General features: G+C 37.3%; 1 protein-coding gene across 4 annotated transcripts in view; it reads left to right on the plus strand.

Moving 5' to 3' along the window:
• VPS13B (vacuolar protein sorting 13 homolog B) overlaps positions 1-12,454 on the plus strand; it is an 883,845-nt gene that overhangs the window by 135,881 nt on the left and 735,510 nt on the right. For all 4 annotated transcript variants that reach the window (XM_090040420.1, XM_090040419.1, XM_090040417.1 and 1 more), the window contains 5 exons: positions 4,150-4,418; positions 6,447-6,542; positions 6,912-7,034; positions 8,104-8,241; positions 10,797-10,884. In XM_090040420.1, coding sequence (XP_089896546.1) covers positions 4,150-4,418; positions 6,447-6,542; positions 6,912-7,034; positions 8,104-8,241; positions 10,797-10,884 — 714 coding nt within the window. The remainder of the gene's footprint in view (positions 1-4,149; positions 4,419-6,446; positions 6,543-6,911; positions 7,035-8,103; positions 8,242-10,796; positions 10,885-12,454) is intronic.

The following is a 12,454-nucleotide window of genomic DNA, read 5'->3' on the forward strand; positions in this document are numbered from 1 at the left end:
TTTTTTACTTCTGCTTTCTGCCTTTTTTGGACTTTGTACAGTCTCCTGTGCCCTAAATCCTAGAGTTTCTCTCCTGCTTTAGATTCTTCTTCAAAATTGACCTTTTATTTTATTTTAGTTTTTACTGCTGACTTCTAGCTCAGGGCCTCCTCTTCACTTTCTACGTTTTCTCAAAACAGGCTGAACTACTAAATAATTATTTGCTGTCTCTGTTATTCCTCCTTCTTCCCCTCTTTTCTTTCATTACTTTTTTCATTTCCTGTTTGTCTAACTGAGATTGTCACTTGCTAAAGGCAGTGAATGTACCACCTCCATAAAGCACCATATCCACATGTGGTGAGGCTATTTAAGCACTATAATGAAAATATACTGTGGCTGTTTTCAGTAACTAAGGCCATTCCTTCATCTTCTCAGGACCTCTGCTGTAGCAGGGGGACTCCAAAATGTTCCAGTGTTTTACTGCCCTCCTAGTGACAAAATTCTTCCTAATATCTAACCTATGCTTCCCTTGCTGCGACTTGAGACCATTGCTCCTTGTTCTGTCATCTGCCACCACTGAGAACAGTCCAGCTCCATCCTCTTTAGAACTCCCCTTCAGGTAGTTGAAGGCTCCTATTAAATCCCCTCTGTCTTCTCTTCTGTAGACTAAATAAGCCCAGTTCCCTCAGCCTGTTCTCAGAAGTCATGTGCCTCAGCCCCCTCACCATTTTTGTTGCCCTTCTCTGGATTCTTTCCAATTTGTCCCCATCCTTTCTGTAGTGTGGGGCCCAAAACTGAATAGAATACTCCATATGTGGCCTAATCAGTGTTGAATAGAGGAGAATAATCATTTCCATTGACCTGCTAGCCACACTCCTACCAATACAACCCAGTATGCCATTATCCTTCTTGGGAACAAGGGGACATTGCTGGTTCATATTTAGCTTATTGTCCACTAACTCCCAGGTCTTTTTCTATAGAGCTGCTGCCCAACCAGTCAGCCCCCAGCCTGTACTGGTACATAGGATTGTTCTATCCTAAGTGCAGGACTTTGTACTTGTCCTTGTTAAACCTCATGAGATTTCTTTTGACCCAGTCCTCCAATTTGTCTAGGTCACTCTGAATCCTAGTCCCTACCCTCCAGTGTATCTACTACTCCCCTCAGCTTCGTGTCAGCTCTAGATTTGCTGAGGCTTCACTCTGTGCCATCTTCCAGGTCGCTGATGAAAACATTGAGCAAAACTGGCCACAGGACCAACCCTTGGAGCACTCCACTTGATACCAGCTGCCAACTAGACATTGAGCCATTGATTACTACTCTCTGAGCTTAATGCTCCAGCCAGTTCTCTATCCACCTTATAGTCTATTCATCCAGCCCATACTTTCTTAGCTTGCCTGTGAGAATGCTGTGGGAGACCATATCAAGAGCCTTGCTAAAATCAAGATACACCACATCTCCCCATATCCACACAGCCAGTCACCTCATCATAGAAGGCAATCAGGTTGGTCAGGCCTAACTTCCCCTTGGTGAATCCATGCTGACTGTTCCTAATCACCTTCTTCTCTTTCAAGGGCTCAGAAATGGAGTCCTTGAGGACCTGCTCCGTGATTTTTCCAGGGCCTGAGGTGAGGCTGACTGGTCTGTAGTTCCCTGGCTTCTCCTTCTTCCCTTTCTTAAATATGGGCACTGTTTGCCTTTTTCCAATGATCTGGGACCTCTCCTGATAGCTATGAATTTTCAAAGACAATGGATGGCCAGTGGCTCTGCAGTCACATCAGCCAACTGATCCAGTAGAGCTTGATTGAGTTGCAGCCTTTCTCAGTCTTCCCTCCTTGTCAAACTTAGAAAAATGTGTCATTGCTTCTTAAGACTACGTAACGATATTTTGAAAATGTGTATCATTAGGTCCAAATAGGAAATTTTCAAAAGCAAAAATTGTGAGAAGAGATAAAGTTCTCTATATATTATGATGAGTGACTTAAAAAAAATTCTTTGTGTTTGAAGAGAAATGTTTATTTAAACTAATGCACATAAACGTCCTAACTGCTAATTAATACCTTTTCAAGCTGGACGCTGGAACAACCTGGCTCTGATGCAGGCTATATGGCTTCGATGTGACACTAGCAGAGGGGGTTTGCCTGTGCTTGTGCTGCAGCCATGCAGCTGGGAGCTATGCTGGTGTTGTCACTGCTTCTCTCAGCCTTCTGGCATGTGAGCACAGTTTCTAGGTGGTGGGGAGCTGCACTGCAGCTGGGAGTCTGGGGTGGGGAGGAGGGAGGGAGAAGTAGAAGCAGTGTGGACTCAGCTTTCTGCTTCTGGACCCAAGCACAGCTCCCTACCAGCTGAAAGCTTAGGTCACGCACAGCTGGGATGAGGCTTCAGGGTTGGGGAAGAAGCAGTGGCAGCAAAGATTCTTGGTGCAACACTTCACTGCTTAGTCTTGGTGTGGACAGGGATAAAGCCCTGGGATTCTGTGGGCCAAATCCAGCCCATGGAATATATTTTGCCAGACCATGTTGTTGACCCCTGCTCTATACAGATTCAACACAGAGCACTGAAAATACATTTTTAATGTAAAATAAAAACTCAAGAGAGATTTAAAAATACAATGTTATTCTTAAAAGGAAAATCATGCTTATGATATTCTTAAAATTTAACCTATGAAAAGTAAACACATGGGGGAATCACTGCATTTACATTTCATTCTTTTGTTTACTAATCTGATTCAGGATCTGTTTTTTGTTGGGTTTTTGTTTTCAAATGCTTGGCATTAAGCAGTTTATAACACATTAGAAGTTTGCTTGTTTTGTCCACTCCTAACCCCTTTCTTAGTTTATTCTGGATGAAATTAGAATTTGAGAAAATTCTTTCAGCTGAAGCAGATGATGGTGTTCATACTTGCAGATGAGTCACACATGTAACAAACTTCAGATCTAAGTATTTTTCAGTGAAGACCAACCACCATGTTGCTGCTTTTACATTTATCCTTATAACCTCTGGGAACAATTTAGGGTAGAGACTTCCATATGCCTGGAACTAAATTGTAAGGGGCAAAATGTTTGAATAAATTTCTTGCAAAACCCACTGTTGAGCAACTTCTTGTTCTGCACTTAAATTCATTGCTATATATTTTTCATGAAAAAGTAGGCTATGGAGGATCAAATCTGATTGAGCTGTGTAAAGCATAGATACCCCCCCCCCCCAAAGTCCAATCCATAATACTTATACCAGGGCTGTCCAACTTCTAAGTCTGGGGTTTTCAACCTTTTTTTGGTTGGAGTGTACCCCCAGGGGCCAGTCAAGAAGCAGGGAGTCCCCTAGCTGGTTGACAAGTGGGGGTGGGGTAGGGCGGTGGAGGGCAGGGGCCGCCGCACATAGCAACAAAACCAGAAGCACCTGCAGCGAAACCAGAAGTTTCTCTGTCCCGCTCCTGCATACCCTCTGGGGCCTTCTGAAGATCCCCCAAGGGTAAGTATATCCCTGGTCGATAGCTCCTGTTCTAAGTGGCTTGCGGCCATATGCCATACAGGCTGCACCAATTCCAATCGTATGATGTGTGGGCTACACTAGTGCAAGCTTCAGGCCTCTGCGTGCTCCTCCCTTGCATTGTACACGCAGACAGTCTGACGTTTGCACTATGAGACTCCCTTGTTCTGTGTATGTAGGTGGTACTCCTGCCCTCCCCCCCAGCTTCCCCATTGTACTGCACCGCACTGCACTGCACTGCAGGCTCCCCTGGGGTCCTGCCCACTGGGGTGGGACTGGTAGTGAAAGCAAGAGGAAAAGGTAGGGAGCCAAAAACTCTGGCTACTGCTGCAGCAGGACCTGTAAGGTGAGTGGTGGCTGGGTAGTAGCTTGGGGGTTGTGCCTTAACCTGTCACAGGCTGTGGTCTTATACTGTAATGGAAAATGTTGAAAGCCATCAAAGCCCAAATTTGCAACTTATGATCTAAACTTTTATAGTTAGTAACTTAATAGACATTACTGAATGGGAATCTTTTTATTTCCTAAATCTTTTTTTGGTACTAATGAGAGGGGAGACGACAGAAATATTTCTGAAAACATAATGCAGAAAAATTGCTCCCAAATTAAACATAGAACAGCATAAAAGATTCTGCTAAGGACGGTTGATCCACAATTTTGATTTGAATGTATGCTTTGTTTCAAAGGTGCAGAAGATGAAACAGGCTCAACGTTACAATATCCTACGCAGTATATTAACCAAGAACCCTACATGCATAATCAAGATGATGATGAGCAGCAGGGATGGTTTTCATGGGCCTGGTCACTTGTTCCTGCTATTGTGAGCTATGATGGAGAGGATGGGTCTGTTGGAATGGATGATGGAACAACATTGCATCAGCAGAAATTCCAGGCTCTCAAGGATCCTATTGTTTCTGTTGGATTTTACTGTACAAAAGCAACTGTAACTTTCAAAGTAAGTATTCTTTGTTATAGAGTCTATTAATTATTTTGCTAAGCAATACATTAATACATTAGAGGTTGAGATGTGCTCATTTATATTCTGAATAAAAAAATTACATAATAGCTGAAAATATGAATATTTGAAAAGTTTATTTTTCAGTCAACATGTAATTAACAGTATCAGTAAATCTTGTTAATGAAATTAAAGTTAGTTAAATAATGAAAAGGTCTCATTCTAAAGGGAAATTATGAAAAGCAATACAAGTTTAAAGTAAATCCTCCAGTCCCAGCACTCTTTCCTGCCTAGGCAGGGGGTTGGACTTGATGATCTGTTGAGGTCCCTTCTGACCCTAGCATCTATGAATGAATAGCGCTATATAATTGACAAAAAGAAAGTTCTTAATAGCAATGGAGTGTTTATTATAATGTTGTCTTCTTCATCCACTTAAAATCTGTTCACATTTGCTTGACTTCATTTTAAGAATATTTTTACTGATATAGCAGTTTGGTGATTGTTCAAGTGATTGTATTTGCCATAATGCTTCACATAAAAATAGATATTTGGAAGCTGCTAATTAATTAATGCTTGAGTCAAATTTTCATATCAGGTTTGAAATACCTAGTATAGATTTACCTTCATGCCACCTGTTTAATAAAAATCAATATGAAATAAAATAATAGCTTTCCTACACTTGTTCACTTACCTGTAATTTACTTTATTTTGTGTTTCCATGTGCATGTTAAAAGCCTGGTTCTACAGACTGTGCTCATGTGATCATATTGAAGTTGCTGGAACTACTTATGTGAGCAAGGATGACAGGATTGGGTCTTTTAATGTATCATTATAGGCTTGCTTGTTTAGTGGATGTAGTAAAACCTTGTAAATTATGGAGTCTTACATTTTATATTTTTAGAATGTAAAGTGGTGCGTGAGAGCAGTATGGTGAGATTTAGGAGGAAAACATTAGAATTCATTGTTCTGTTTGCATGCAAAGAATGTATGGAATTAATTTGTGGTTCATATTTTGGTCAAAAAATAAGGTCAGTTTTCTGCATTAGCATTTGGAACAGCTGATACCATTCCAGCTAAAAAATCATGCCAAATTAAACGTAGCATTTTTCTAATAATGTTGAAAATTGTTCTCGTAATGTCTGAGTTCTTTTAATCAATTAATTGCTTTTCCTCCACAATAATTGCACACAGCTGAAGGGTGATCAGGTTTTTTAGAAAAATCCAATTTTACTTGAGTATTTGGATTACAGAATTTTACTTTGAAACAACAACCATGTGTATATAGTCTTGGAAATTAAAGTAATGAGCTTGTGGGTATTTTATATAAAAAATTAGAACTTGAATTATTTCAGCAGATCAAAAACAAGCAAAACTGTAAAAGTTCTTTACTTAAATGCAAGCTTTTCACTATTTTGGACCTATTCCCTTGATACAATATTGACTGTTATTTAACTATGTAATATATATTTTCCCATAGTATGTTTCTTTGCTACTTGATTTGATGAATGAATAGTTATAAGCATCTAAACCATATAAAAATGTAATAAAATTTACTTTCAAAATAATATGAGAAAAATTTAGGCATGATTTAAATTAATTAATTTTGCTTTAGTTTTACATGTTGTGAGTTATTTGCTATTCAGAATAAATGCTATAATAAGTTTAGAGATTTTAGGCAAGTTTATAAACTCAGTTGATAGTGTGTCTGTGTTGCAGCTGCATATCTGTTATTTCATCTTTTACACATTGTTGATATAAGAAGAGAAGTTTAAATAAAAATACTATGGTGTTTAAAACTTTCTTATGCCATACATAAGATTAAATTGGCATATTCAGCTAGAAGTTCTTATGTTCTAATATGGATAATGTGTTACAGCTGTTTTACTGCACCTGTTTCCTGCCTAATAATAAATTTTGGCCCATAGTAAAGTTTAATTTGTCTTCATCAATTCTATATAGTAATGACAGATTACTGCTATTTAATGCTAATATTGGCTTATATAAGGTGTTTATCATATTGTTTCATAGCTCACTGAAATGCAAGCTGAAAGTAGTTATTATAGTCCTCAGAAAGTAAAATCCAAAGAAGTTATACGATGGGAGCAAGAAGGAACCACAGTTGAGGTAATTTTCCACTGCAACTAAGTTTTTCAGTTTATAGTAAATGCCTTGGCAAATTGAAGTTTAATAAATATTTTTCATCAGTTAAATATTCTGAAAAAGAAGTTGTTATTGGTTTTAAATTCCTATGTTATTATATTGTTATATTTATTGAAGTAATTTTTTTTCTGGATTCTAGAGTGTAGAATACTGTAACCCTAAGATGTGGTAAGAATGTACTTGTAAAGATCATGCTACTTGATAGACTTCTTGATTAATTAAACTTCAAATGAGTTTACCATGTTAGATTTTTCATTTTTTCTTCTTTTCTACTTATTTTTTTAATGTCAAATAATATAGCATTTTTCATCATGTCACCTTTTCTCCCAATAGGTTCTTATGATGGGTGAACCTTTCTTTGATTGTCAAATAGGTTTTGTCAGTTGCCAAGCTCTGTGCCTTAAGGGAATTATGGGAATTAAAGACTTTGAAGAAAATATTAATAGAAGTGATGCAGTAAGTACCTTTGGAATACTGCTTGATTGTTCAGCGCACCAATGCTGATGTGTTTTATTGATACATAATATTGTAAAGCCATTTCGTTTTCTTGGATGTGGCATTAATGAAATAAGTCTTAACATATTCCATGCAGAGCTCAGAGGAAAAAAATTGAGAGGGAAATTACAAAAGTTTGAGATGATCTCTTTTTCTCACAGCTTTTTTTAAAGTGTAAAGGAATGTTGTTCTTTTTTGGGCTATGTGAAGGTCTTTCTGTTTAGCAGGAGCATCTATAACTGGGTGTTTGGGGGGAGTTTTTTTCAGTTAGAGGGCAGGGAAGGCTGTAAAATTACTAAACCATAAAACTTGTAAAATTATTTCAGTGCATATTGGCTGGCCTAGGGTTTCTGGTGTAGTGATCCTATACTTAATAATGCTTTCCAGTTGTACATCACTTTCAATCTAAGCATCTCTAGGTGCTTTTCAGAGACGGTTATTGTGGAGTTTTTAAAGCAAATCCTGACTATCCTCGCAACCTCTCATACTTCCGCGTAAAGCAAACATGACTGCCTCTAAGCAGTTTATGCTGCCTGATCACCAGGCTTTCTACATACATAGAGTGGGAGCAAGTTGGTTGGGCCTGTGTCTTGACAGCAGTCCTGATTTTGTCAAAGAGGTAGAGTAGTCATGGCTATAGGGGTAAGTAAGAGCAGGTGGGTAAGCAAACAATGATTTTCAGTGAATAGTAAGCTGAGGATACTGTTAATGTAAAGCTAACAGTATTCTGAGCAAACAGATTTTTCTGAACAAATTCTCTAGTGATAGACACATTAATTCAAGATATTTTTATTGTAAATGGGGAAAAATCCTTAAAGCTACTTAAGTAATTCTATTTTAATGTCTTACCTTGGCTTTTACTAGTATTTCTATTGAAATTGTGACTAAGGTTTAACCTAATCTGTTTTAAATTGTCAAGGAGATACTACAGTTTGCATGTGCATCATTGTCTTAAGACAGCCCTTTGGTCTGTTTAGTTTCATACTAATATGACTTTTTTCTCTCTCCCTTTTTTAAACCACATTTTCAGGAGGCCTACTTTTTCACTTGTGGAGAAAATCTGAGCACAAAAGGAATGACATACCTTACTAATTCACTATTTGATTACAGAAGTCCAGAAAACAATGGTATACGTGCAGAATTTATTTTGGATGCAGCTCATCATAAGGTCAGGGGATTAATGTGTTCTTGTTAACATTTTTAAAGGATTTTGAAATATGTGCATTTTGTAAGAGCTGCATAATGTCACCATTTCTTGTGCTGACTAACAATTTTTATTCTGAAAATGATCCCAGAGGCAAAAAGGCAAACTTGGCCCAAAATAGATATTTTTGGCAAAGTATTATTTAAGAAGACTTGACATGTAGTCAGGTGGCCTGATTTTCAGCTGTATTCTTACCAATTTTCTTAGAGCCTGGGTACCTGTAAAGGAATTCTGAATTTTTGAAAATGTGCCAACATACACTGAGTTTCTCACAGACCACCAGCAAATGCTGTTCAAACCCACTACTGGTCTATGACTACAGAGGGGTAATACTGTTTTAAAGAGCCCAGCTCTAGAAAATATATATATTATTTTCTTCAGGTGCTTACAAGCAATGGTGGTAATTTTGTTATATCTTTTGTGACAGCAAGGCTGTATAAAGTGCACCTAACAATAGCTATTTAGTGAGATATCAATATACTGCTTCACTGTGCGTTAGATCATCTCATGTTCACACACAGATCATCTTATGTTATCTTATATAATGCTTAACAATGACTTGCCCAAGGTAAAATAATCTCTTTTTTGTATTAGGAAATACCTTTATTTTTAAAGATAAGGCCCTTTTGAATCTTATTTTCACCATTGGTATTTTCTTCTGATAAGACTTTTAGGCTGCTTGTGGGGTGGCAAGGAGAAGGGAAGGAACCAGTAGTTTAGTTTCAGCTTGGCACACCACCTTACTGAGCACAGCACACATCCAGAAGAGGCATTGCATTTGTTTGACCCACCTCATCTAACGTATATGTAGTCTGTGTCCTTCAGTGGGGCCTTTTGGCACTTTTGTCTAACAGCTGATTCATTTGTCAATATTGGGTGTGCTGGGTCAAACTGATGCACTTCCTTTTCCAGTAAAGTACTGGGTTTTTTTGGTTTGGTTTTTTTTCCACATCAGTGGCCCTAGATAAGTGTGCTGCTGCTTGTGCATCCCTTTCTTATATCTGTCACAGCTAGGATTCAGTAATGCTCCATATTGTTTCTGTACTTTGCTATGTGATGATTATTTTCTGGTCTTATACAAAGAAGTAGAAACTATAAAATAATTGTAATGTGTTTGTATATGGGAGAAGAGAAGTATGACAGTAGTTAACAAAATGTATATAACTTATAAAGCCTACAGAGTTGAGTGATTCAGAGAAAACTTCTAGTATAAAATGGAAAATTAGATCTAACATATTTTTGGTGGGAAGGTCAAAATAAGAATTCTTAAGGAAGTAAGAAAATCATAGCTAGAAGCTATAAGAGAAGATTAAGAAAATAGATCCCAAAAGACAGTTTAACCATTGTGAACTGTACTACAACTTGTCTAGCTCATTTTTTCTCAGGTGTTTCATACTTCTGAATTGTAACTGTGGCCTTATTCTTAAATTCATCTTTTTTTAAAAAATCCTCCTTATTCTTTAGGATTTTGAATGATTCATGTACCAAGAATATTCGAGGTTTTGTTGGAGTAGTGGCAAAGAGCTGGAGAGCTATGTGTATTGTTAGATTTTTTTTTTTTGGTCTCAATTGCTGAGAGTGTCTGGAAACTCTTCAAAACCAAATATGTGAGATTTCCAGATTTTTGGATAAAAATTTCAAAACCCCTAAATCCCATTTTCAAAAGAAGAGATCAAAAGGCTACAGATCTTTAAATGCAGTTAATTTTACTAAAACCCTATAGAAGTAACTCTTTAGTGCCAACTCAGTTCTCATGCTGCTCTGATTAAAAGCAAAACAAAAAACCCCATAAACTTCAGCTTCATGACAATATTATGTTTATTAAGGTACACTGTTTTAGAACAACAAGAAGAAAATGCAGCAGTACTGTAGATGGCTATCTGATGGTGCCACAATAAACTGAAATTAGTAAAGCCCAGAACTTAGAACATTTATACTTGTTCATAAATTTCCTGATACTAAAAATAACGCTTTCCTAATTTTATGTGGTTCTCTCACTTCTGTGATGAAATAAACAAGCATGCTTTTAATAATATGGTATATTAAAGCATTTTGGTCATGTGATATTTGCTTTCCACTGGCTAAGGTAAAATTCATTCTGTTTATCCACTCTTCCCTGCCCCCTCAACCTTTTCTGTTTCCCCCAGATGCTTCAGAATTAACTAGTTTTAGTTTTTGAGAGTACATTATTAGACAGGATTCCTGTGATGTGAGAGGTCAAGTGAAGTATATTCACTCCATTAAAGGTACTAATTAACTTGATGTTATTGGTAAAGTGATCAAAATGTCCAGCAGAATTATGGATGTGCTTTTGTGTGGCCTGCAATAGAAGTTACATTACCTATCTGAAAGGTGAATTCCTTGGGATAACCTCTGTCCTTTGTTTTGATAAGCCAGTCCGTGTGTTGATGCACAAATCCAAACAAGCATATAGGTCTCTCATGCTACCCTATCAGTTTGTAATCTTAAGATTCTTTCCTTATACAACGTTTTCTTTATTTGTTTTGCTTTGTTGGTAGGAGACATACACGGAGATAGCTGGAATGCAGAGGTTTGGAGCTTTCTACATGGATTACTTGTATACAATGGAAAGCACCAGTGGCAAAGGTACCTCTTTTCTTTGTTTTCCCTCCCTTAAATAACATAAACAAAGACTTCTTCAGAGCCACCTGGTCCTTGACCAGTTGTCCTCTACTTTACCTTAGATTTACCTCTGGGGTTCCTTGTTAGAGAGGTTTAATTTGCATGTTTGGGCTTTCTTAGATTCCTGATATTCTCACCCTTTTTTCCTCCCTTCAAAAGGGCTAGAAAAGCTATCTTGGACAACCAGAAACAAAACTGATTTCATGTGTAACAAAGGCTGAATGTCTTTAAAATTTCACATTTGATAACATATTCTTTTTAAAAATCCTGACACGCTAATATTTAAAAAAAAAAAATCTTTTGAGGAATAATTCAGATATATAGAGTAAGTAATATTTTTGTGCTTTCTTCTCTTATTTTGCTTATGTAGCTTCCATGACAAGATCATTATTTTTCAAAAGCAAATCTCTATTTTCTACCTGATGTTTGCTTATATTTAATTCTGCAATGCGAAAAATGTACTGAATGAAAAAGTTAAACCTAGAATTATTGAGTTGAATGTGCAGACAATCCAATATGTTCTCTTGTGATGCCAGAATTTGGAGCTGCGCAGAAGATGGCAGAAGGATTATCTTTTAATTAATTTTACAGTTGGTGATGATTTTATTGGCATTATTGCCCTAAACCATGTGTATATAGATATCTACCAAGTATTAGCCATTTTTGAGATTCCCATAGTTCCTTCTAGTTCTGGCAGTGTACAGCATATCTGGTTTAGTAAGGAGCACCTACTCCTTTGAGGAAAACACAAGGCAGGGTAGGTTTGCACCTTATAGACTAACTAAAGCAGAGACATGGCATAAGCTTTTGAAAGGGGCAGGCTTACTTCAGCATCTGATGAAGCACCCCTGCTGCTTATGAAAGTTTATGCTATCTCTCTCTCTCTTTGGGAGAATATAAGTTAAATAATTACTTGTTACTTGTATCCCCCTCTGAGCAGAGCAAAGGGTAGTTATGTTATTCTCAAGTCAGGCAGAGTAGATTTGCACCTTAAAGACTAACTACACTTGCTTGCACGTGTGCGCGCGTGCGCACGCGCACACACACACACACACACACACACACACACACACACACACACACACGTATATATAGTTAGACTTTAAGGTGCTAATCTATTCTGCCTAACTTCAGACTAACATGGCTAACTCACTCTTTGCTCTGCTTGGAGGTGTATACTAGTAACAAGTAATTATTTAACTTATATTTTGGCATAGATAATGGGTTCATTTTCTCTAGGTGAATGCCATGTAAAGTTACTACTTAGCAGCTCCATCCTTTTTGGTTAACCAGTTGTTCCATCTGTAGGAGAATCAACATTGTTATCTGATATCATAGTGGTTATCAATGATTTTGATGTACATTGCTGGTTCCCTCCACCTGCCAAAAATTAGTACTTTTTTGTACCTTTTCTTTACTCCGTATAGCAGAACTTATAACTGGCTATTTCAAAAAAATGTTTTTGAAAACACAGATATATGATATCAGCAGGGCCACGGTAAACAGATATATCTATAAAGAAAATACTTTATTC

This window comes from Crocodylus siamensis, chromosome 3 (assembly GCF_052110815.1).
Source record: "Crocodylus siamensis isolate JL-2025a chromosome 3, ASM5211081v1, whole genome shotgun sequence".
Classification (NCBI taxonomy): domain Eukaryota; kingdom Metazoa; phylum Chordata; order Crocodylia; family Crocodylidae; genus Crocodylus; species Crocodylus siamensis.